The sequence below is a fragment of the Ictalurus furcatus genome, chromosome 21 (genome assembly GCF_023375685.1).
Source record: "Ictalurus furcatus strain D&B chromosome 21, Billie_1.0, whole genome shotgun sequence".
In the NCBI taxonomy this organism is placed as follows: Eukaryota; Metazoa; Chordata; class Actinopteri; order Siluriformes; family Ictaluridae; genus Ictalurus; species Ictalurus furcatus.
In genome coordinates, this window is record NC_071275.1 from 7,286,809 (window position 1) to 7,312,212 (window position 25,404).

Below are 25,404 nucleotides of genomic sequence, written 5' to 3' on the forward strand. Positions count from 1 at the left end.
AAAATAAAACACTTCATGATGTGCCATTACTGGAAAATAGTTAATGTCAGGGTGGCAACAGTAACTGCGCTTTGTGTCAGGTCATATCATATATCGCACCACCCCATCGTTGCTAAGTTTCCTAAAATAGCATACCCTCAAGTGTTTTTTTTTTCCTTACACCTGGTCATGAAAAGGCAAAAGGACATATTTTAACAGAAACATATATAATTAAGCAGAGCCAAAGGAAGGTAAGAAAATCAGTTGCAAAACCAAGTTATATGATATGAAGGAACAAACAATACGTCCAAAGACACAGATTATTTGAATGCTCCCTTTCTGCACCATTTTCCATTCACACGCATTCGCATAAGAGCAGAGAGGTGAAAGAGGCTTTACCTGAGCAGCTCCACTTTCATCATCCTCATCCAGATCGTCCATAGACGCAGCCTGGATCTCCGCAGGGTCGATAATGATGTTGGCTTTAGCCGCCAGGTCGTCTGCACAGATTAACACACACACACACACACACACACACACACAAGCAGTATGTGACTGTTCTAGCTTTCTCAGCTTCATTAGAGGCATTACTTTCTCAATGAACAGAAGGTACAGCATTGGACACGCATTATATTCTGTCCCTTTAGGGAACCTGACAAAACAGTTGCACACCAAGACTTTATTAGTGGAAAAAAAATTCTAAATTCCCACACATAACCGTGTATTATTCATTGTGTTTGTTTGTGTATATGTGGAGCAAAGTAAAATCAATACTCTGCATGTCATGCATCATTGTGCTTTTGAGAAGCGCCTTGGGAAAAATTGTGTACTACTTCTTTTTGGAGATGCCTTGCTGATTGAACAGTCTAGCCAATCTCTCAGCATTAAAAATGTATATTAAGAGTAATAAATATTCCTGCTTGAACACACACAACAGTCCTTCTACATTCATTTCGGCCGCTATATGCTTGACAGTAATATTAATACGAAACACAAACAGCATTAACAGCATTATGTAAACGTATGGGGATTTAAGTGCAGTACAGGTGAAGAGGGCGACCCGCAATCGTGACGATACAACACAAAACTCCTACTGAAAGTCGACCAAGTTATGAGTAATGGGATATATGACTAAAATATACTGCAATCAGAAACGTGCCGATAATCGTTTATTTACATTTACATTTATTCATTTAGCAGACGCTTTTATCCAAAGCGACTTAAAATGAGGAAATACAAGCAAAGCGATATATCAAGCAGAGAACAATACAAGTAGTGCTACCATGCAAGATTTATAATTGAGTTCAAAGTGTGCAGAGTAGAGGTGTAAGAGCCAGAGTAAAATTTTTATTTTTTTTTTAGGATAATGTGGGGTTGGCGTTTTAGGGGTTAGTTAAGTGTTCACGGAAAAGGTGGGTCTTTAGCTGTTTTTTGAAGATAGTGAAAGATTCTGCGATCCGGATTGAGGTTGGAAGTTCATTCCACCACTGAGGAACAGTTAGTGTGAAGGTTCTGGAAAGGGACCTTGAGCCATGCTGAGTAGGTACTACTAAGCGTCGGTCATTAACCCATCGCAGATTGCGTGAGGGAACGTAGGCCTTCAGGAGAGAGTTGAGGTAGTGGGGTGCTGTTCCAGACAAGGTCTTGTACGTGAGCATCAAGGCCTTGAATTTGATAAGGGTGGCTACAGGAAGCCAGTGGAGGGAGATGAAGACGAGTGTGACATGGGTCCTTTTGGGCTGGTTGAAGGCGAGGCGTGCTGCTGTACACCGTATAGAGTTTATACCGTAATATTCAACCTACAATATTCAATGAATGAATGAATGAACGAACAAATAAAAATTGCATATAAAGTAAATACATATAAATATAATAGAATTATTTTTTTAACTGATTAAAAAAAATTAATTGAATTTAAAATATTTTTTTAATTGTAAAAAAAAAACACTTTACTATAAATAAAGTATTTATTCTATAAATAAAAAATTTAAGATAAACAAGAATGAAGTAGTATGAAGAAAAATGTATTATTACTAAAAATAAACTATATCAATTGTATTTAATCTCCAATCAGCTACATGTTACTTCTCCCAAATCCCATTCCCAAAAACTACTTCTCCTTTCCTCACGTAAACACATTCTTTTCTGATTATTGATTTTATTCAGTAATTACAGTGAAACTAAAGTTAATAATCGAGTTATTTTCTCTGTGTGATTCTTTTGGTAATTGTTTTATGTCTAAAATATCCATTTTATGTATGTTGAAAGTCAGTGTTACAGACATACATTTATATTTATTCATTTAGCAGATGCTTTTTCTAAGTATGAATGTTGTCACATCTGTATCACAAATGAGTGCAACAATGAAAAAAAGAAATGCTTAATAATTCTAATTTTTTTTTTAATCATTATAACATCATTAAATCACCCACTTTGTGAAAATATTAAGTCATCTTTGGATACTGACGCTCATTACATTAGATAATGCCAGATCACACAACCGCGGGTCAGCAAGTACAGAGTGGCGTGACTTTTCTTCTGAGAACATTTCCACTTATTTTAAAAGCACTTGTCTGCTGGCTACAGCTGCGTTCTGACCTATTTTGGCCACAAAAATAACCACCATATAACATTTCCTGCCTGTATCATCACCAAACCCTCTGTCAAAGCTGATGTGGTGTGATTTGCAAGCCTGAGGAGAAACTTGAATAATGTTGAATTTACCTGTACCATGTAAAAATCTTCATTACACCTGAGCAAGAGACCTCTCAGAGACCTTTGCTATGGCACCCGGCAATAAATCTGCGCATGTGTAAGGGTTATAAATTAGAAGGGGATGTTCTCTTTATTGTTGGGTTGGTTTGCCAAGAAGTGTGGAACAACGAGGATTCGCCTGGTTGTAAATTCGGCCCCGAGCGAAGAAGCAGGCTGCATGTGCCAAGCTCATCTAGGAAGTAGTGGGATTGTCCATAAGGCTGGAGTTTATCTTGGGTTTATTTCATTGCTCACCTACAGGCTGAGAAGAGCTGAATTAAATCAAGAGATTTATACTGGGGGGCACGGGCAAATAGGACATTAAACTTAATGAAGAAAGTAAAAAGGTTAGCGAAGGAACATGGCAGCCCTCGATTCAAGCTCAAGCTGTTTTCATTACTTTGAGGCAACAGCAGTTTGGATAAAGTTGGAGGAATGAGAAACTACATAAACTCCATTTGATACCGTCCATTTATCAACCCAAACTTTAAAACTCGATCTAATATAATGAGACCAATCGAGACAAGCGCATGCAGCCAAACCTGCAGAAGAAAACAGCCATCAATAACCATTATCAGAAAAATCGCCAACAATCATGACAAAGATGATGTTGTGAAAGAATCGAAGCCGGCCTACAAACCCATCAGAGAAAATCACTACGACAAGATGCAGCGTGTGAAACACCACACTTCAGTCATTTAAGTGAATAAAAAGGGCATAAAGATTTGAAGGGGAAAAGAAGACAGAAAGAAAGGCCATGATGAAGAAAAAAAAAAAACTTAAATATGAATCGATATCATCAAGCGGTGAGAGAGAGCGCAAAGTTCACGTTTCAGATGCCCTTCTGTTCGGCATATTACAGAAGATCCACATCAACTCCGAAACTATGAACAGAATGCAAATAGGCATTCAATCAGCTTTTCTCTGTCAAAATCATATTTAAGTGCCGAAAACAATGGAAACAATCAGAGGCACCTGAAAGAACTCAATCAGGAGACGACAGAGGCAAATTAGCTAGCCGGGAAAATCTGTTTTTCCAAACGAGACACCGAAGAGACATCACGTACAAGTAATCAAGAGTTTAATCAAGCATCAAAAAAAAGTGGACGAATATTGGAAAACTGATGCACATGCTTATGCTTGTATTGTGAAGTATAGTAAATAAGAGGTTTAGTGATTGTTGAGCAATAATGCAACCATTTTTTGTTTTGTTTTGAAGTATGCAAATGTGATAAAGGGTAAAAGTGTGCTTATATTTCTTATGTTTTTCACACAGGACATATTTTCTAAAGTTTTCTAAAGTACACACTATTGGTCTTTTAATGACTTCATGACTTGTTTTTTATTTAGCTCAGTTGGTTTCACATTTGGTGCTCTAAGTGTTCCTTGATTGGACAGGAATCGGATCATCTGATTGGCTCTTTTGGTTCGTTCGCAGAGAGTTTTTCCTTTGCACATCATGCAAGTGCATTGTATTCGAAAAATATATATAATAAGCATGCTGATTTTACCGACAGGTGAATAAACAAACCACTTCTGACATTTCTATGCACGGTACTCAATTTAAAGGTGCATTCGGTAAGATCTGTCAATTTCTATCAAGATTAGGTCTTTAACAGTTAAGTAGATAGACAAGTAGGTCGATTAGACATTTGAATAATTTTTTTTAAACTCCTTGAGCCTACCCCTCAGTCCCATCCATGTTCACAAAGCTCCACCCCCCGGGACCCATGGTGGCCTGTAGAATAAAGTGTCTATTAAATGACTGACAGGACGCACATCCGAACACCAACAAGGATTCCGGACTGGGGTTAAAACTTTATAATTTATTATGTTTTACATATCAGGTTTGTTCCACAGTTATTCTTTGATTTTTCAGTATTACCACAAACACTTGGAACTTGGTATACTAGGTATAAATTTGTGAATGTGGAATCATTTATTGGCTACCAAAGTTTGTTAAGAACTAGGAAGATGAAATAGTGGCCCATGGATCTGTATGTTTACTCTGGTCCCAATCCACACTCTAAGTTAGATTTAAATTGCAACAATTTCCCTGTCTCCTTGTTGTTTCGATCACCACAAGCATTGCTTAGGTGCCGTTTGTTTTGGGTTCATGTCATGTGTTGCTGTTAGTCCTGTTTCCACTGACTTATAGTTTCTCTATGTACTGTACTCCCTGCTGTTTCTGCTTCTTGTCGCGAAATCTTATCATGCATTTTTAACTTTAAGTCCGTGTTTTGGTTTCTTGTTTCTTCATTGTTCCGGTTATTTTTTTTATTCGTTCTTGTAGGATCAGGAATTACTCTTGTGTGATGTTGCCTACCTGTGTTTTCACTCATGCTACAGACTATGAGAATGTAAGCAAGGAATCAGCACTGAAAAGCAGAACCCGAAATTTGTTTTTTTTTTTTTTTATATTTATACTCCAAGAAGTTTTGTCTAAATGCACCTCTAAGGGGCACCGCAATTCAAAAATTAGCAAAACTGTTCCTAACGTTTGAGCTGCTCATTATAAACTCAGTATTGCAAAAGAGGAAGTCAGCCATTTTAGATTTTAACAAAAACTTAGAAATTTTTTTGCTTTTTCACCTAGAATCTTTGTGATATCTGAAACACTGCACCACTGTCAGTCCATGCTGAATAAAACCTCTGTCTCGGATTTTTGATATTCAGCACGGGTCATCCATAATGTAGAAACAAAACTGATCATGAAGCAGGACGTGAAGCCATATCTCAACAGTGGACTGACATATTGCCATCAAATTTAGTACATCTCAATGGCAACATGGAATGGAAGCAATGATGGCCCAATGGCTTCTGGTCTTCCTCTGTCATTAAAGAGTGAGGCCAGAAAGTGCTTGGCCCCATAATCGCTGCAGCAATTTTATTTATTTGTTTGTTTATTTTAAACAAAATATCAAAAAATACCAGTCACAGGCTGTTCTTTCTTTCCCTGCCCACCAATATAACTTATATAACTATATAAAATCCCCTCGGCATTATATTCAGACCTCTTCATAGCTGTTCTAACCCACCTTCAGGAAAATCAATACCCATCTGCATTTGAGCCGTCCTAACCGACATTGGCATACATCTCATCCCCATCAGCTTGCGAATTTTACGAGGTCACAAATCAAAACACAGCAGCCTCACTTCCTCCTGATGGCGGGTGAGCAAGGCCGACTCAGATTGCGCCGAATGATCGCGGGTATTGCGTGATGCACTCGCTCTCCATTTGCTAATTAATCGACAGCTTTTCGATCCACATCACTTTGCTAGAAGTGGCAAGAAGATCGATAGGAAAGGGACAAAAAGTGCTGCAAAAGTTTCACAAGAAAATGAAAGTAATGTGTGCCTCAGAGTGCTTCATTCTGTGTTATTGATGATCTGAAAAGTAGAGCTAAACTGCTCAAGTGCCTCAAAGCAACCATTTCAAGATTGGTCTACAACATAGACAAACAGAACAATCTTCTCAATTTCTTTTTTGAAATTATATTAAACCATGACACATATGGAAATACATCCAAATTATAAACAGGTTTTATGTAGACTGACCAGGTTTCCCTCTCCATAATAAAAGCATGCTCTGGGAGAGTGACCTAGGAATAGAGTTTGGTGATTAACTATGAGCTGACTTATTTCTCAGGCCATTCCTCATTCATCCGTATAAGGAATGGCCTGTTGCAAATTCAGGTTGTTCCATGCCTGAATATGTTTAAGTGAATGTTCCCTTCATTTTGGTCATGTCCTGTCTTTGAGCATCCATATTTGAAACATATTCACAATTGACAAACGTATCATTAGATCCCGATCCTGTAGTCAGCCTCTTTAGTGTAATACCAGAGGGTATTGACTTATCCAAGAGTATGTATCTCACCTTGCCAGGCATTTATAACTTCTGCATTAGAAAAATGATCTATGCCCAGATTTTTATTTACAATTTACGAGGTCTGTTGAGAAATTCTTTAATGTTTGGAGTATATTTACTTAATATGTACAGGGTGTTGGTGCACTGTAGCTTTTATGTACAGTTCATTTAATGCTTGTGGTGTTTTTTGTGTGAGCGAATTATTCTTTTTTTTTTGGTGTTTTTTTGTTTGTTTGTTTTGGGGTATTTTGGGGCAGGTATGTGTTCCTGCACTAATTTCATTTACTTGGGTTGTTATTTTTTCCTATTTTATCTTGTTTATACATGGTCACGTTTTCAATAAACAATAAACTGACAAAAAAAAAAAAAAAAAAAAAAATTGGAACAGCCTAATTTATTACTGCACATTTTTTTTTTTGCACTTCCTAAATCCTACAGATTAAATCCTAATTTCCAGCATATCCTTCTAAACTAGGACTCGTGCTTAGGGGGGAAATGCTCATCAATTTCTCAACAATATCTTATTTCCTTTTTGTACAGAACGTATTGTTATCAATTTGATAGAACTAATGATGGACTGTGAACAGAAAGTTAATACTTAATACATATGCATCTTGCAAGCTAAGTGCATCCTCAAGACGAAGCAAAAAAGCAAACAGATACATCGTATTCCTCTGAAAAGGTCAATTTTATAGATGTGGAAGCCATTCAATGACTTGTACGCCACCAATGACTCGACAAATTAACCTTCATCTCCCCCTAGTGGATCATCAACTAATCAAGTTGAGTTGTTAAAGCCAGAGAAACTTCCCTACTGTATTTGTCTTTCCTCTTCTGAAAGATAAAGCACCGACACGATGATACAGCATGACAGGAAGAAATCAAATTTATGTTCCAAACCTCTCAGCGTTTTCTTAAGATGAGAGAGCAGTCCTCCGAGCCGCTGCAGGTCAAAGTAGTCCACCTTCCCGTTGTAGAAAAGCTGTGGGGGGACGTAGGCGTCTATCATGAACAAAATAAAGGAGAAGAAACATTACTCAAGCAGCGGAAAGCATAAAACTGATAAACAACATGGCAAACAACTTCTGGACTAAATTTGGACTTTTACAGCTTCGAAGATTAAACATTTCCACAGTGCAATACATCACATATTACATTGTGAACTGCAATCTCAAGGAGCGGTTCAATATCGCTTACAATTTTCTATATATAGTTTCTCCATGTACAGTATATTTCCATTTATAGCTCTTTTCCACCGACATGACACTGGTGTTGATTCCTACGCCAACAAAACAAAAAAAAGCTGTCGATCTGGAAGACTTCATCGCCATTACAACTACATCATTTCATCCATCACCATTACAATGTGATGTACATCAGCCAATCATGTGGCAGCAGTGCAAAGCATAACAAATCATGCACATACAGGACAGGAGCCTCAGTTAACGTTCACATCAAATAGCAGAATGTGATTTCATTGCCTTTGACTGTAGCATGGCTGTTGGTGCCAGACGAGTTCTGCGAGTGTTTTGGAAACTGCTGATCTCCTGAGATTTTCATGAACAACAGTCATTAGAGTTTACATAGAAAGGTGCACACACAAAAAAAAGAAGGAAAAAAAACATCCAGTGAGTGATGGTTCTGCAGATGGAAACACCCTGGTGATGAGCGAGGTCAGAGGAGAAAGGGCAGATTTCTTGGAACTGGAAGGAAGTCTACGGTATATCACATGACCACTCATTCCAACCATCCTGAATAGAAAAGCAACACGTAAAACCTTGAAGGGGATGAGCTCCAATGTTCTGAGATACTTTTCTCCTCATGGTTGAAAAGATGAATTAGATCATTTACCACAGACTTCCTTTCAGGTGGAACCAGTCTGGCAATTCTTCTCTGATCAGCAGTTTCTGCAACATTATTGTTTCTATAGCAACAATTCAATCACAGGGACTTGAAAGATGGACTTGAATTCACAAGCAAATCTTTAGGGTTTTCAGTGAGGAGAAGTCTATTTGGCATCTAAAAACTTAGTTTCCAGTGTCAGCTCTTTATAAAAGTCTAACTTATTGATGTCACTAAGTTTTCAGACACAAAAGTCTTCACAATGGAAAAGGAAATTCTTATGCGTGATTGCTGTAATGGTTCGGAACTTAACTTAAGGAAACCCGAGCCACTTCTTAACGAAACTTGATGAGTTCCTGAAGCCTCACCATCTCTGTCTCAGTGGAAAAGGAGCATCAAAGTAAGTAAGTAAATAAGTAAGGCAGGAAGGTAGGATGAAAGGTCAGGAGATATAGCCTTAATAGGCGTCAAGTAGTATTGACCGAATGAATAGAAGCTTCCTCTCGACATCTCCACTTTCCGCTCATCTGTGTTTTACAGTGCTAAAACAGTAGCATAACTGAATTTGGCTTCCAACCCAACCATTATGGCCAAAGTGATGTAGAAGTGATGCCAGACCATAACAGAGTTTAACGCATGCAGAATGAGAACGTATATGTGTGTGTGTGTGTGTGTTCACCTTCACTGCTAATGGCTCCTGGCCTCTTGCGTTTTCCTTCGTCCCAGTAGCCCCTGACTGCTGTTATGAGCCGATGCATGAAGCACACCATGTACTCCGGAGGGCACAACACCGTCGGGTTCTAATCAGAGATAGAGAAAGATTCATTTATATATACACACCACATCGCTGCGCATGACCCGTAACTCCATGAGCGGTTAATCGGAGTAGTAATACTGCATTTTTTCTTTCAGCTAAAAATACTGAGATGAATTAGTTTAGGATTAAACCATATTAAAAACATTATGCTTCACAAACTGTGGACATTTTGGAATCGACTGCAAAACACTATTTTAGAAGCCTCACACACGAGTGAATCACACACTAGTCAGCAAGACCAACGCGGTTATTAGCCTAAAGAGTGCAGATGTAGTGTTAAAAAAAAAAAAAAAAAAAAATTTTCAATGACGCAGGAATGAGACACCACTGTTTTATATTCACTGCAAAAAAATGATAGCAACTGGAAACATATTGAATACTCATAGAAAACCATAATTGGAAAGATTATCTTAGAGGTGGAATATTCAAGTATCAAGTGTTCAAATGTTTATAGGCCATGGATAGAAATATGTCGTTTCTAAAATTCTAAATACAGTGCCTTACATAAGTATTCACTCCCTTCTCCTTGAACTTTCTCATATTTTGTAGTGCTACAACATGGAACTGAAATGAACTTTATTGAGATTATACTGAATGTCAAAAACGTATACAAAATCCAATAATACTGAAGTGAGGGAAAAATAATTACTTAATTATTTCATAATTACTTAACTTAATTGTAATTTAAATTTTTATTTATTTATTTTACACATGCACAAACTGCATAAATATTCATTACCCACCTATTTTATAAGCCTATTATATAAGCCTATTTTTAAAAGTAGTAACAGAAGGTGCAAGGCGGATGTCCAGTGGCAGTTGATTCCATAGACGGGGGGCAGCAACAGCAAAAGCTCTATCCCCCTTTGTTTTTAACCGGGAACGAGGGACATGCAAAAGAAACCTATCAGAAGATCTTAGACATCTGTTTGATGAATATGGATTAAGAAGATCCACAAGATACGAAGGAGCTTGATTATTAAGAGTTTTAAAAACAAACATCAGAACCTTAAACTGAATCCTAAACCGGACTGGGAGCCAGTGAAGCGATGCTAAAATTAGGGTGACACGATCAAACTTCTTTGCCCTGGTCAACAGCCTTGCAGCTGCATTCTGAACCATCTGAAGACGAGCCAGAGATGACTGAGGAAGACCCAAGTATAATGAATTACAGTAATCTAAGCGAGAAGTAATAAAAGCATGAATAACGTTCTCCAAATCCTGGAAAGACAAAAATGTTTTGAGTTTTGAAATAATCCGTAGTTGATAAAAACTAGTCTTAATGACCAAATTTATCTGCTTGGTTATGCATAATTCTGAGTCCAGAATGAAGCCAAGGTTCCGAACCTGGGAAGAAATTGAGGGAAAGTGTTTATGGAGCTCGTTAATGAGACCATCTCTCAATCTCAGGGGGCCAAAAACAATTATTTCAGTTTTGTCTTCATTAAGTCGGAGGAAATTAGTCGTCAACCATTTTTTAATGTCATCCAGACAGTCCAACAATGGCTGAATGGAGTCACCAGCTTTCAAAGGAATGTACAACTGGGTATCATCAGCATATAAATGAAAAGAGACATTGTGAGCCCTAATAATATTCCCCAATGGCCGCATATATAAATTAAAAAGAAGTGGGCTCAAAATGGAGCCTTGAGGAACACCACTAATAATAGGACTAGAAGAAGAGCAGAAATTACCCAACGATACCGAGAAAGACCTGTCCTTAAGATATGAGCTGAGCCATTGTAGGGCGGTGCCCTTGATACCAAACAGATGCTCTAAGCGCCAGAGAAGTATGTAATGGTCTACAGTATCAAAGGTAGCTGTAAGATCTAGTAGCATCAACACAGTATTTTTACCAGCATCCACTGTTAGTAAAATGTCATTGGACACTTTTAACAAAGCAGACTCCATGCTATGAAAAGCAGTGAAACCAGATTGTAAAGGTTCAAATAACATAGCTGAGTTTAAAAACAGGAGCAATTGAGATTGTACTACTTTCTCAAGCAGCTTTGACAGAAACGGTAGCTTAGAGACAGGCCGATAATTATTAAGGCAACCTTCATCCAAACCCTGTTTCTTAAGTAAAGGTTGAACAATAGCATGCTTAAAACAATTTGGGACCACCCCTGCATCCAAAGAAGAATTTATCAACACTTGGATACTGGGGCCAATTTCAGAAAAGGTTGCTTTCATAAGCACAGCGGGAACAACATCAAGTGGCGTGGATGATATTTTCATCTGGTTAACCAGATCACACAGTTCCTTTAGAGAAATGTGTTCAAATTGATCAAATGAAACCAGTAAAGCCAGTGAATTTGGGGACAGGTCTGATAAATGCAAAGTGAAGGAAGAACGAATAGTAATTACTTTATCAGCAAAAAAATTAAAAAACTTCTCACAAAGTTCAGCCGAGGGCTCCCCATGGAATTGGCAACTCGGATTAATAATTGAATTTATTGTGGTGAATAAGATCTTTGGTCTATGACAGTGTGTAGCAATTAAGTCAGAGAAATAAGTAGACCTAGCTGACTTTCCTGCACTCTGAAACTTAAACAAACAATCTTTAAAAATCTGGAAGGACACAGTTAACTGATCATGCTTCCATCTCCGCTCAGCTCTACGACAAGCCTTGCTGAGAGAACGAGTATTATCGTCGAGCCAGTAATAAGATGTACGATTTGGTTGCTTCAGCTTAAAAGGGGCAATGGAGTGTAAAATATTGGAGCAAAATGTATAAAATAAGGCAATCAAATCATCAGGGCCAGAAGAAGTCTCTGCAGCACTCAAGACAGATGTTTCAACAGCATTAGCTAGAAAACTTTCACTAAACTGAGAGGCAGTGAGTGAATTAATACAACGAGAATAATATCCTGAAGGCCTAGTCATAACGGCAGAGCTGGCAGCAGGGACATTAAAAACAATAGGCTTGTGATCAGAGAAGGAAGCATCTTCAATATTAACATTATCAACAGCGGTTCCAAATTACAATATAAGGTCTAGTGTATGACCAAGGACATGAGCTGCCTGATTTATGTGTTGAATAAAACCAAAGGAATCCAAGATATTACAAAATTCAGTAACCAAGGGTCGACCAGGGCAGCAGACATGCACATTAAAATCACCCAATAATAACAAACGATCATACAACGGAACAATAGAAGTTAAAAAATCACAAAAATCACTTAAAAAGGCATTGTCCAGGTTAGGTGGCCTATAGATCAAAGCACAGAATAGCGTGGAAGAGGTCGACTCTAACACAACACACTGTACCTCAAACGACGAGTAACTCCCAATAGAAACTCTCCGAATGTTCAGTGACTGACTTACCAGAAGGCCTTGGAGTACTAATAAAACAACAGTTCGGTGGACAGAGTTCCTCGAAGACGGTTGACTCACCAGGACTAACCCAGGTCTCCGTCAGGAATAAAATATCCAGGTTACGGATATTATCCAGGTTACGGCCCTGGTAGAAAAGTCATTTAAAATGAAAGTTTTGTTGCACACGGACCTAGCATTAACCAGGGCCATCTTCATAGGAGACTGAGGTAGCGAGGTCCAATCCGGTGAAACGAATTCCAGTTGTCGGAGATTTAAACAGTTCACTCTTCTCTGACGAATCCGTAATCATGGAGGAGTAGAACAATTAGACGAATGTAGGAAGTCCGGGAAAATAGGCAGATGAAAAACATATCTGTAATCCCATGACCGTCGTGTCAAGTGGAGCCCTTCCAAGCTTAAGGGAAACTCAATCGATTGTCTGGAGGAAGCGATTGTCCGTCTGATTCTCACCCGAACACCAGCATGATTCCCTCTCTTCCTGCGGCGCTTCCTTAGAGCAGGAAAGCAGCAAGGTAGCCGGCGAGCGCACTCCACCGCGGGTCGGCTGGACGAGGATTGAAAACAAGAATACAGAGTAGGACAACATCGCAGATGAGCTCCCATATGGCTTCTGATGTTAAGCAAAGCTTGACGATTGTAGGTCAATACTGAATCTACATGATACCAGTGTGACACGATACACAGTAAAAACAGCAGAGATGCCAGACGAACAGACAAAACAGATAGAACAAACTGTAATAGACGGGAAAGATAACAGAGACGGCATGCCGACAGGTACGCTGGCGCCATCTTGGAAAAAAAAAACTGTGCCTGGTTGCAAGAAAAACTTCTCTTGGTTGCAAGAGAAGCAACCAAGAAGCCAAGAATAGCTCTAAATGAGCTGAAGAGATCCGCAGCTCAGATGAAAGAACCTCTTCACAGGACAACTATAGCCCAGACACATCTCAAACCTGAGCTTTAACGAAGAGTGGGCCGTATGAAATCACATTTTCAGCTTGCCAAAAGACACGGTGGTTTGATGATGCTTGGCACAAAGCACTACATCTGGCAGAATCCCAACACGGCTCATCAAAATGTGAACACCATCCCTGTAGTGAAGCATGGTGGTAGCAGCATTATGTTGAGTGTTACCTTTGGCCTCATGGTTGCATCTGAAACATGTTTTGATAGCTCCTATGTATTCATGCTGATTGTTTAGGTATGTTCTCTAGCAAACTATGGAGCCTTCCAGGAACACGTCTATTTACAGGTGCATCTTCTAATTATATGACTTCCGACAGAGCCTGGTTGTACCAGAGCTAATTTATTGATTTCATCGTAATGGTTGAATGCTTATGCAATCAACTTTTAAGGTTTTTTTTTTATTTGTAAATAAATATGTGAACCCCCATTTCAATATTATAGGCTATTTTGTGTAGATCATGACATTTCTGATAGTAGCACTACAAAATGTGGAAGTATCAAGGGGGTGACACTTACTTCTGCAAGGCACTGTGTTGAATGTGGTGTAAAAGGACAGCATGAGAGTAATATAGCAGGAAAAGCACCGAAATAGCTGGCTAGTGTACAAGCTCTGATAAACAGTGCCTGAACAGACTCACCCTCTACCCCAATTTTTATATCCCTCCCCTACCCCAAAACTCATCATCACAGATAATTTGCTAAGACGTATACAGTGCACAAATGGACCAGTGTTCAATTACACCACAACACTGAGCTGCCCATAATATAAGAGGAGACAAAAATCTTTTTTTTTTTTAACTCTCCCAACATTTTAGAGAGACTGAATGAGTGCTTCTGTGGTGTCATACAAAATGGCATGAAATGTTTCCTCAGGACAGAAGCTCTTCACAGAGATGGAAGTAATAACAGAAATGTCAGGGTAAAAAAAATGGACTTGTAACTGTTTTGTCTTGTCGAAACCTACTTTGTAGTTCAGAGTACTTTTGAAAACACAATAAATGCCTCCCATTAGAGTTAAACTGGAGCTGCCTAAACTGGGATTACTAAATAAGGATTATCAAGGATCTATCCCTTCTACAGTGAGGGAAAGAAGTATTTGATCCCCTGCTGATTTTGTACGTTTGCCCACTGACAAAGAAATGATCAGTCCATAATTTTAATGGTAGGTTTATTTGAACAGTGAGAGACAGAATAACAACAAGAAAATCCAGAAAAACGCATGTCAAAAATGTTATAAATTGATTTGCATTTTAATGAGGGAAATAAGTATTTGACCCCCTCTCAATCAGAAAGATTTCTGGCTCCCAGGTGTCTTGTATACAGGTAACGAGCTGAGATTAGGAGCACACTCCCTTTAAGAGTGCTCCTAATCTCAGCTTGTTACCTGTATAAAAGACACCTGTCCACAGAAGCAATCAATCAATCAGATTCCAAACTCTCCACCATGGCCAAGACCAAAGAGCTCTCCAAGGATGTCAGGGACAAGATTGTAGACCTACACAAGTCTGGAATGGGCTACAAGAACATTGCCAAGCAGCTTGGTGAGAAGGTGACAACAGTTGGTGCGATTATTCGCAAATGGAAGGAACACAAAAGAACTGTCAATCTCCCTCGACCTGGGGCTCCATGCAAGATCTCACCTCGTGGAGTTGCAATGATCATGAGAACAGTGAGGAATCAGCCCAGAACTACACGGGAGGATCTTGTCAATGATCTCAAGGCAGCTGGGACCATAGTCACCAAGAAAACAATTGGTAACACACTACGCCGTAAAGGACTGAAATCCAGCAGCGCCCGAAAGGTCCCCCTGCTCAAGAAAGCACATATACATTCCCGTCTGAAGTTTGCCAATGAACATCTGAATGATTCAGAGGACAACTGGGTGAAAGTGTTGTGGTCAGATGAGACCATCCACAAAATGGAGCTCTTTGGCATCAACTCAACTCGCCGTGTTTGGAGGAGGAGGAATGCTGCCTATGACCCCAAGAACACCATCCCCACCGTCAAACATGGAGGTGGAAACATTATGCTTTGGGGGTGTTTTTCTGCTAAGGGGACAGGACAACTTCACCGCATCAAAGGGACGATGGACGGGGCCATGTACCGTCAAATCTTGGGTGAGAACCTCCTTCCCTCAGCCAGGGCACTGAAAATGGGTCGTGGATGGGTATTCCAGCATGACAATGACCCAAACACACGGCCAAGGCAACAAAGGAGTGGCTCAAGAAGAAGCACATTAAGGTCCTGGAGTGGCCTAGCCAGTTTCCAGACCTTAATCCCATAGAAAATCTGTGGAGGGAGCTGAAGGTTCGAGTTGCCAAACGGCAGCCTCGAAACCTTAATGACTTGGAGAAGATCTGCAAAGAGGAGTGGGACAAAATCCCTCCTGAGATGTGTGCAAACCTGGTGGCCAACTACAAGAAACGTCTGACCTCTGTGATTGCCAACAAGGGTTTTGCCACCAAGTACTAAGTCATGTTTTGCAGAGGGGTCAAACACTTATTTCCCTCATTAAAATGCAAATCAATTTATAACATTTTTGACATGCGTTTTTCTGGATTTTTTTCTTGTTATTCTGTCTCTCACTGTTCAAATAAATCTACCATTAAAATTATAGACTGATCATTTCTTTGTCAGTGGGCAAACGTACAAAATCAGCAGGGGATCAAATACTTTTTTCCCCTCACTGTATACCACAGCAATCTGGCAATTTTTTAACCCATTATAGAATGACATGCTGCATGGATTCTTTGTTAATAATAATAATCATTTCTATAATGTCCACAAAATATTTAGTTACTACAGACCAAAGTGTGGAGAAAGAAAGGATCTGCTCATGATCCAAAACATACAAGCTCATCTGTGAAACATGGTGGAGGTAGTGTCATGGCGTGGGCTTGCATGGCTGCTTCTGGAACATTCTCACTAATCTTTATTGATCATGTAACTCATGATGTTTGCAGCAGAATGAATTCAGAAGTTTATAGGAATATTTTATCTGCCAATTTACAGCGAAATGCATCCAAATTAATCGGGAGGGAACTTTAACATGCAGCAAGACAATGATTCAAAACACACTGCAAACCCAACAAAGGACTTTATCAAGGAAGTTGGCCAAGTCTTTCACCAGACCTTAACCCAGTTGAGTAGCATTTCACTTCCTGAAGAGGAGACTGAAGGGAGAAATGCCCCGAAACAAACAATAACTGAACAAGGCTGCGGTAAAAGCATCACAAAAGACGAAACCGACAGTTGACGTCAGTGAGTAGCAGGCTTGATGCAGTTATTGTAAACAACGGCTATGCAACTAATTTACTTCAAGACTTATCTGTACCTATACTTTTGCTCACCTAAAATGGGTTGGTCTGATACAAAAGGTTCTATGTTTAATGTTGTTTAACATATCTAGATGTAAATACCAGGAAATAAAAACTGAAATCCTAAACTCTCGTCTTATATCCATCTTAAGATCTCAAACCCAAATGTCTGGTGTATAGCACAAATAAATGAATGAATTGGCCTTGCCGTTCAAATAGCTTCGGACGGGACTGTATTTAATATGGCAAAGTGAAAACAGTGCTATTGGGTTGTACAGTTATTGTACCAGGGATTTTCTCAGAGCTCTTACCCCACGGTTGCTTGCGTTCTCCTGTAGGAATTTGCGGAATTTGTTGAGGAAAATGTATCGAGAAGCTTCGCCCTGCGGTGGAGACATGTGAACATAATTAAATACAGCAAGAAAAAAAACGGAAATGGACGTAAATGTGTCATGCCTCAATGTGCTTAAAACATTCTCATGTCAGCAAGGAGTGAGACGATTAAACAAGGATAGAGGTGATTAAAGGAGGTCTGGGGCGATAAAACAAGGGTGCAGATGATGCCCCATAAAAATCGCAGCTGTGACTGCTGACGGCAGTGAAGTGTTATAAACACGGCCGCTCGGTTCACATACCGTCCCTTTGTCCTTGTTATTTAGCATCAGCCTCAGGATCTGAACCTGCAGCTCCTCCACCACTGCACACACGCAAACACACACAGAAAGGGTGATACCAGTAAGGTATAAGAATAGTGATTTAAGCTTGCACTGAAAATAGAAAATAAAAATAATAACTAATAATAATGTGAATCAGAAAAAGGGTAAAAAGAAAAAGTAATAATAATAATAATAATAATAATAATAATAGCCTTCTCATATAATTTAATTTGCAATATGTGCAAAAATCTCAAATTGGAAAAAAAAAATTTAAAAAATTAAAAATCTGGGCATAGAATGAATAAATGAATGTAACAGGAATATTACTTGTTATGATTGGTCTAAGTGTGTTTAATACCCTCAATCCTCTTTTTGAGTCTCTGACATCCTCGCTCGTATGCTCGCCGTCTGAGTCTCTCCTCCGCGCTCTCATGTCTCGGGTCCTTTTCGTCCTTACCCTGCATACAGACCAAAAATTAAAGGACACTAATATCTCAAGTGGCTTACAGTTAACAATTTCTACCATACATACATAAATCAAGAGTTCTACATGTCTAATGTAGAATGAGAAAGTTTGTTTTACAGCAGGATTTAAAAAAATAAAAATAAAAAAAAAGGATGTAAGATTTTGGAGCACTTTAAGGCAACACGAAACCGTTTTCAGATGTTCTCATGAAGCGCTTACCCATGTCTGAGAGCTGCCTAATGGTTTGAAAACTTGAAAAATCTCATTTCCACTTACCCCCAAAAAAAACGATTGGCGGCTGACATTTGCTTTTTTTAGTGTTGCACTGGAGCTATGAAGAAGCTAACATACGTCAATCTTGGACGAAGTAATATACGTCAATCTTAAAACCTGTTTCATGATATAGAGTGCTGTGAAAAAGTATTTCCTCTCATCCTGATTTCTTCTGTTTTTCTGTATATCTCATATTACATATTGTTTCAGAAATAAAAACTAAATCTAAGATAAAACAAAATCAACCTGAGTAAACACAAAATACAGTTTTTAAATGATAATGTTATTTATTGAAGCAAAAAAAGTTATCTAATACCAACTGGGCCTGTGTGAAAATGTATTTTCACCCTGTAGTTACTAATTCCCCAAATCTATAAAACTGCATTCATAATTCAGCTGGACTAGACCTAACCAGGCCTGATCATTATGCCAAAGTTGAAAGAAATTCCAGAAAAGGAAGAAGGTGATTGAAATAAATCAGTCTGGGAAGGGTTACAAAGCTATTTCAAAGGCTCTGGGACCCAAGGAACCACAGTGAGAGCCATTATCTCTAAATGGAAAAACTTGGCACTGTAGTGAACTTTCCCAGAAGTGGCCGACCTTCCAAAATTCCTCCAAGAGCACAGCAATGACTCATCTAGGAAGTCACAGAAGAGCCAAGGACAACATCAAAGGAACTACAGGCCTCTCTTGCATCAGTAAAGGTCACTGTTCATGACTCCACTATCAGAAAGACACTGTGAAAAAATAGCATCCATGGAAGAGTGGTGAGGTGAAAACCACTGCTAACCCAGAAGAACATTAAGGCTCATCTGAATTTTGCCAAAACACACCTTGATGATTGTCAAACCTTTTGGGAGAATGTTCTGTGGACTGATGAGTCGAAAGTGGAACTGTTTGGAAGACAGGGGTCCTGTTACATCTAGTATAAACTAAACACAGAATTCCAGAAAAAGATCATCAAACCTACCATCAATCATGGTGGTGGAAGTGTGATGGTGTGGGGATGCTTTGCTGCTTCAGGGCCTGGGCAAGTTGCATTAATTGAGGGAAACATGAATTCTGTTCTCTACCAGAAAATCCTAAAGGAGAATGTCCGGTCTTCAGTTTGTAAGTTGAAACTCAAGCGCAACTGGATTATGCAGCAAGACAATTTTTTTTGCTTCAATAAAATAAATACGAACTGTATTGTGTGTTTACTCAGGAATGGATTGGCATCCACAAACATCTGTCACAGAATGACACCACATTGGATTGTCCAAGTTGACCACTCCCATAACATTCCAACGTTCAGCTACATGGTGAGGTTTTGCTCAAATTTAGAAATAACACGAAGTCCTTACTGTGTCCTTCCATTACTTGTTACCTAAACTGCAAAACTCCAGTGCAAAACTACGGTTGCTTTCACACTAGTGCTGTGTCCCAATAGGCCTACTATCCATCCTAAACAGTATCCGAGATTACAATTAGTGTGTCCCAAATCGTAGTATGTTAAAAAGGTACCCAGATGGTCTACTACTTCCGGAAGATTTTCAAACTCCTTGCATGATAATAATAAAACTCATTTAGATAGTAAGCTAGGCTAGGTAGTGAGCCAATAGTAGCTAGGACTGGTAAGTGCCTTGGTCCAAAAATGTAATTAATTAAATAATTAATTAAAACCATGTGAAAGCACCCTTAAGAAGCAAAGAGGTGTTGGCTGATTGATTACATTTGGAAAAATAATGTAAAATTGTACATTTTTCACCAAATTATTCCTGTAAGCTATTCACTAGAAGCTGGGGAGTTCAAAGCTCAGAACTTTGCCCTTAAGCAAGGCCTTTAACCTTCATTTGGTCAGCTCTTTGCTTGGATTGTAACTCTACCTCACTGCACATGACTTACGATAAAATCATCTCTCTTGAATAAACAAAGCAAATTAAACATATTACATAACCAAGCTGAATTCCCAAACAAAGGGTGAACAGCTTTATCTATAAGTCCTCACCTCTTTGTCAAAGTGTGTTGGCCACCATGTGGTGGGGATGAGCTCCTCCAAACCAGCCTCCTTCACCCTTAGAGGAGTCTTGATGTAGAAAAACACCACGGAGCGCAGCACGTCGAATGTGACCATGTCAAGGAACTTTCAACAATTTTGGCAAATGAAACAGGAAGGTCTGAGGAAGAACTTCCTGCTCATAATGTGCTTGGATTAAAATGTCTACACTTTCTGTAATAAATCAACTCACAAGTTAAGTTATGTTTAAGTTTTATCTACACTAACAACAGTGTAACTCTGAACTCAGAGTTACCTCGTACTACTGTATACAACAGCTCTGTCGAATTCTTGATTTTGATTGGACAGAAGGTGTTGATTCATTTTCTTTAACTGCAGCATGTTTATATTAAATATGCTCTTTCTACTATGTTATCGTTTCTATAGTAACATTAATTCACAGATTACATTTTGGACATATAAGGTTAACTATAAATGGACGTAAAGTAGAATATGATATTCTTAAATTAATATAACTGTAATTTCACACTGCTGGAGTATACGAGGAATAAAAACACTTTTATTGGAAAAGAATCAACCTGGGTGATAACAGTAACTCAGCTTCGCATCAGGCTGCATCCCACCAACCCATCACTGATTATTTTCCTATAACAGCACATCCCCAAGGGTTTTATTCCTTACATGAAAAGCATTTCAAGCCTCTATCAGATACATTTTTTTGTCTTCAGTGAAGCTTAGTTTTGTTTTCAACGTCTATGGCTTCACTGAATCCTTCATCCATACATATTACATTTGCTCCAGTTTGCTCTAGAGTTCTGCCTGCATTATCAGCTGACTTTTACGAATTATACTGTACTTTCTGGTCCTGGAAGGATATAATACATTGCTTAGGAGGTACTTTCTAGACTTCTCATGGCGTAAAATGGCAGTTGTCAAGCGCAGATAGTGAATCTAGAAGAAAACACATGAAATAATTTCAGAATTAAGTCCATTCAATCTCACTGTAATTGGCTTGACAATGAGCAGGCTTATTAGACCACTTTTTTTTTGATGGTGTACGTGAATCCTTTACTTTTACTCCAATTAATGTCCATTTCCACACAAGTTTTATATACATTATCATACTGTATTTCTGATAACAATGTTTAAAAAGTTATAAAGTAACTAAATTTCTTTACTGATGGATTATTGATTGGACCACTGATTGAATCTATTGATTAAATATGAATTGACTAATCTGACTCTTATCTCCCAGTTTCAATGACAACAAAGAGTTTAACAGACAACACATTTGATAATGATAGTACTTATTTATTTTTAAGAATTTTAAAAATTTTAAGCTTCACCATGATCACACTGCACACAAGCACCTGCTAAACAAAACAAAACAAGGCAAAGCAAAACAAGGCGAAGCAAAACAAAGCAAAGCAAGGTAAAGGAAAGAAATCCAAAGCAAATAAAATTAAAGCAAAGCAAGGCAAAGCAAAGCTAAGCAAAACAAAGCAAAGCAAAGCAAAAAGCAAAAATATTAAAGAAAGCAAAAAACAAAAAAACAAACAAAACAAAAACAAGATAAAAAAGCAAAAGAAAATAAAGTAAAATAAGGTAAAAAAAAAAAAAAATGCCTCAGATTTACAAAAAGATAGAAAAAAAAGCAACAAAACAACAATCCAAAACATAAAACAAAATCAACAGAGAAATAATCAAGTTCCTGTACAGTACTGCACACATTAACAATTTATTCCAATGATTCTGTCAGCAAGGGCAGAATGGTTTCCCCCCAGAGGGCTACTGTGTCTTACCTGGAAGCCGAGGTCAGGGATGATGGGTGAGAAACGGTACGCCCTGAGCAACGACATCATCAATTGCTTCAGGCACTCGTTAACCTCAAAGTCCTGCCAGAGGAATGAAGACACAAAGAAACCACAATAAGCAAACGTCAATGAAAATGAGTATGAATGATTTCTCACGGATTTTACATCCGCTTGTTTTCATGCCAATCACAGTTCTGAAATATGTCTCAATATGTCTACATTTTACACTTATTTGATCATTTCAAATGACGTGAGACACCTAGACAGGTACAACACACACTCATCACCTCCATGAGCAGCCAGAAGAGCTCAAGTAGCTGCTGGATTAGCGGATGTTCATCCACAGAGCCGCCACCCTCCAGAATACCCAGCAGGAAGCTCATCAGGACGTCTTCTACCAGGTACACTTTACACTGCAGCAAACACATATTATGCACACTGTTTGTGCCAATAATGCAAAAGTATTAAGTAATTCAACTTAAGAAGATGTGATGTGTTGAGAGACATACAGTACTAACCATGAGAGGAGCAAAGTAATTGAAGATATGTGCGAGCGTGACCAGGACAGTGGGCTCTCCTTGAAGCTGCCAGGATACAATGTCCCTCTCGATGAGCTTCTCCTCCTTATAAAAAAGAAATAAACCTTTTTATGTATAAAAAGATGAAGGCTTCTCGGAGTACTCAGTTATAATTAACCTCATGTTCTGTTTACAACAATGGTTTAAAATGGAGTTTTCACAGCCACCTTAAATCTCTAAGAATCTTGTAAAACCCACTGTATCTTCTCCTTGTGGAATTTAACAATCTTGAGAAAAAGGAAAACCATCAAGTTTAAGTAAACCATGAACTGAAGCTTCCTTTTAGGCCTTTGCAACTTTCCATATGTATTGAATTTGTATCTTGCTATAAATTGTCAAATATAGGTAATTTTTCCTTTTTCTCCATTCAAAAGAAATTGGGATTGCAAAGTTTTGCTCTCGACAGTAAGAGGTTAATGAAGAATGGTATGAACGTCAGTTCTACCTGTGTGTCTATGCCAGTGGACATCACATTCTTCATGTATCCCAGCAGCCTCTTGGCTTTGAAGAGGTCAGCAGTTGGAGGGTCCTGAAGGGGATGATAGCCTTCCACAGGATACGTGAAGGAGCAGAAAGTTAAGGAACCTCCTCTTAAAGCAAGACAGTTTATGAAATGTCATATAAAAGCCTTTACATCCATTGTGACTTAGAGAATTTTTAAGAATTCTTCAATTAATAGCACTGCACACAAGTGCCTGCCAAACAACACAAAACAAGCAAAGCAAAAACAATCAAAGCAAAGCAAAACAAAGCAAAAACAATCAAAACAAAGCAAAGCTAAACAAAGTAAAACAAAAAAAAAGGCAAAGCAAAACAAAGCAAAGTAAAACAAAAAGTAAAACAAAACAAAGCAAAACAAAGTAAAGTGAAACAAAAAGTAAAACAAAAAGCAAAACAAATGAAAACAAAAAGCAAGGCAAAGCAAAGCGAAACAAAGCAAAACAAAGCAGAGTGAAACAAAGCAAGGCATTGTGGCTTAGAGGTCAGGAAAAATCCCATACAGGCACAGAGATGAATAGTTGAGGGTAAAAGGCTTTGCTCAAGAGCTCAATAGGATTTGAACTTTCAATCTGTTGGCTTCTGAGGTGCTCAAATATAAGAAAATAATAACAGCAGACAACAAACAGTGAGAAGAAAAAAGGATATCTGAGTGGGCGGCTGCCGAAGTTAAAGGCCACAGACTCTTTGAATGAAAGACTGATAGCGGGGAAGTAGGCGATCCCTGGACCCATTTTGATATTACTGAAAGCCGTACCGAGGGACTGTCCATTCCTGAGAAATAAAACACAAACACAAACGTGAATACAGACTCATGGAATTGATCAAATAACCGATATATTCAAACAGGGCTAGGTGATATGACAAATATAATATTGAGATCATGATAAATAGATGGAATAACTGTAGATATCTTGTTTATTTATTTAAAGATAATTACAGTGACTGGAAGTCAGTTTTAAAAAGTTAAATAAAAAGAATAAATAAATACATTTTAAACAATTAAAATATAGATTTTTTTTCTCTGTCTCTTATTTTTTTATAAAAATGCATTCAAAATAAAATAACTATCACAAATGTATTTATTAATAAGAAACAAACTATTATTATTATTATTACTATTATTATTATTTATAACATTTTTAATCCAACATTTCTGAGAGTTTGTGTTGAAACCTATATACAGTAGGACCCTCTTATCCGCGAGGGATAGGTTCCAAGTCCCCCAGCGGATGCCTGAAACCGTGGATAGTAGCGAACACTATATACTGTGCATATCTATAAGAAAGTTTACTTTATAAATTAGCTACAATAAGACATTAACAACAATAACTAATAATAAAGCAGAGCAATTATAATAATAAAAGTTAATAAAAGTGGATACGCTGGACAAAGAGATGGTTAACGTCCCTGGTGGGACTGCACGAGGTTTCATCACGTTGCTCAGAACGGCGTGCAATTTAACATTTTATGAATGTTTACTGTATTTCTGGAATGTTCTATTTCATTATTTCGGACTGCAGTCAACCGAGGTTAAGTGAAACTGTGGTAACTGAAACAGTGGATGCAGGGGTTTTATTGTATACTGATATTTATTGTGCATCATAAACATGTTTTCGAGAATCATAATACGATATTTTTGTCAGCCCAAATCATCCACCCAAATGTTCGAATGAGTTCAAATGTTTCACCCAGTTTCAAATCCAGAATAAAGATTGACAGCAACATCAATAATATAATACTAATTTAATTTCAATATCACATGTAAGTAATGAGATTAGGGATGTACAATAATAGCTACAATATTAATCACAGTATTATGTGCGAAAACACAAAATAGTTGTTAATCACACTTTTTATTTTACTTATTTTAAATAAACAAAAAGCAACATTTATCCAGTGTTCACAACTTTATTTAATATTCCTTCACATTAAAATATAACATTTAAAATATTTCATGCATACTAAATGTATTAAATAATAAATATTAATGTTTGTGACTATCTAGCTCCACCCACTTTACTACAGGGTAATTTGCATAATGCGTAAAAAATTGGCGTTCAAGGAAAAATCAGTGAAATGTGCAGAATTAGATCACTTACAAACAAAAAGTAATTGTTCCTTCGTCGAGGTCTATCATGCAGCTAACAATGTCCCCTGCAGCCCATGACTAGAGGAAAAAGAAACATTTTAGAGAGCAGTCCAGATAGACATTTACAATCATGGAGAAACAGTGTGTAA

The 25,404-nt window shown here is 38.1% G+C and overlaps 1 protein-coding gene across 2 annotated transcripts in view; it reads right to left on the bottom strand.

The window, feature by feature from the left end:
* LOC128625228 (E3 ubiquitin-protein ligase RNF123) overlaps window positions 1–25,404 on the bottom strand; it is a 155,424-nt gene that overhangs the window by 122,439 nt on the left and 7,581 nt on the right. For both annotated transcript variants that reach the window (XM_053653407.1, XM_053653406.1), the window contains exons 9-22: window positions 25,266–25,333; window positions 23,812–23,937; window positions 23,111–23,225; window positions 22,606–22,710; window positions 22,375–22,500; window positions 22,076–22,168; window positions 21,149–21,224; window positions 20,265–20,380; window positions 17,897–17,996; window positions 17,518–17,579; window positions 17,194–17,265; window positions 9,126–9,246; window positions 7,505–7,606; window positions 379–479 (exon numbers count right to left, since the gene is read on the bottom strand). In XM_053653407.1, the coding sequence (XP_053509382.1) occupies window positions 379–479; window positions 7,505–7,606; window positions 9,126–9,246; window positions 17,194–17,265; window positions 17,518–17,579; window positions 17,897–17,996; window positions 20,265–20,380; window positions 21,149–21,224; window positions 22,076–22,168; window positions 22,375–22,500; window positions 22,606–22,710; window positions 23,111–23,225; window positions 23,812–23,937; window positions 25,266–25,333 (1,383 nt within the window). The remainder of the gene's footprint in view (window positions 1–378; window positions 480–7,504; window positions 7,607–9,125; window positions 9,247–17,193; window positions 17,266–17,517; window positions 17,580–17,896; window positions 17,997–20,264; window positions 20,381–21,148; window positions 21,225–22,075; window positions 22,169–22,374; window positions 22,501–22,605; window positions 22,711–23,110; window positions 23,226–23,811; window positions 23,938–25,265; window positions 25,334–25,404) is intronic.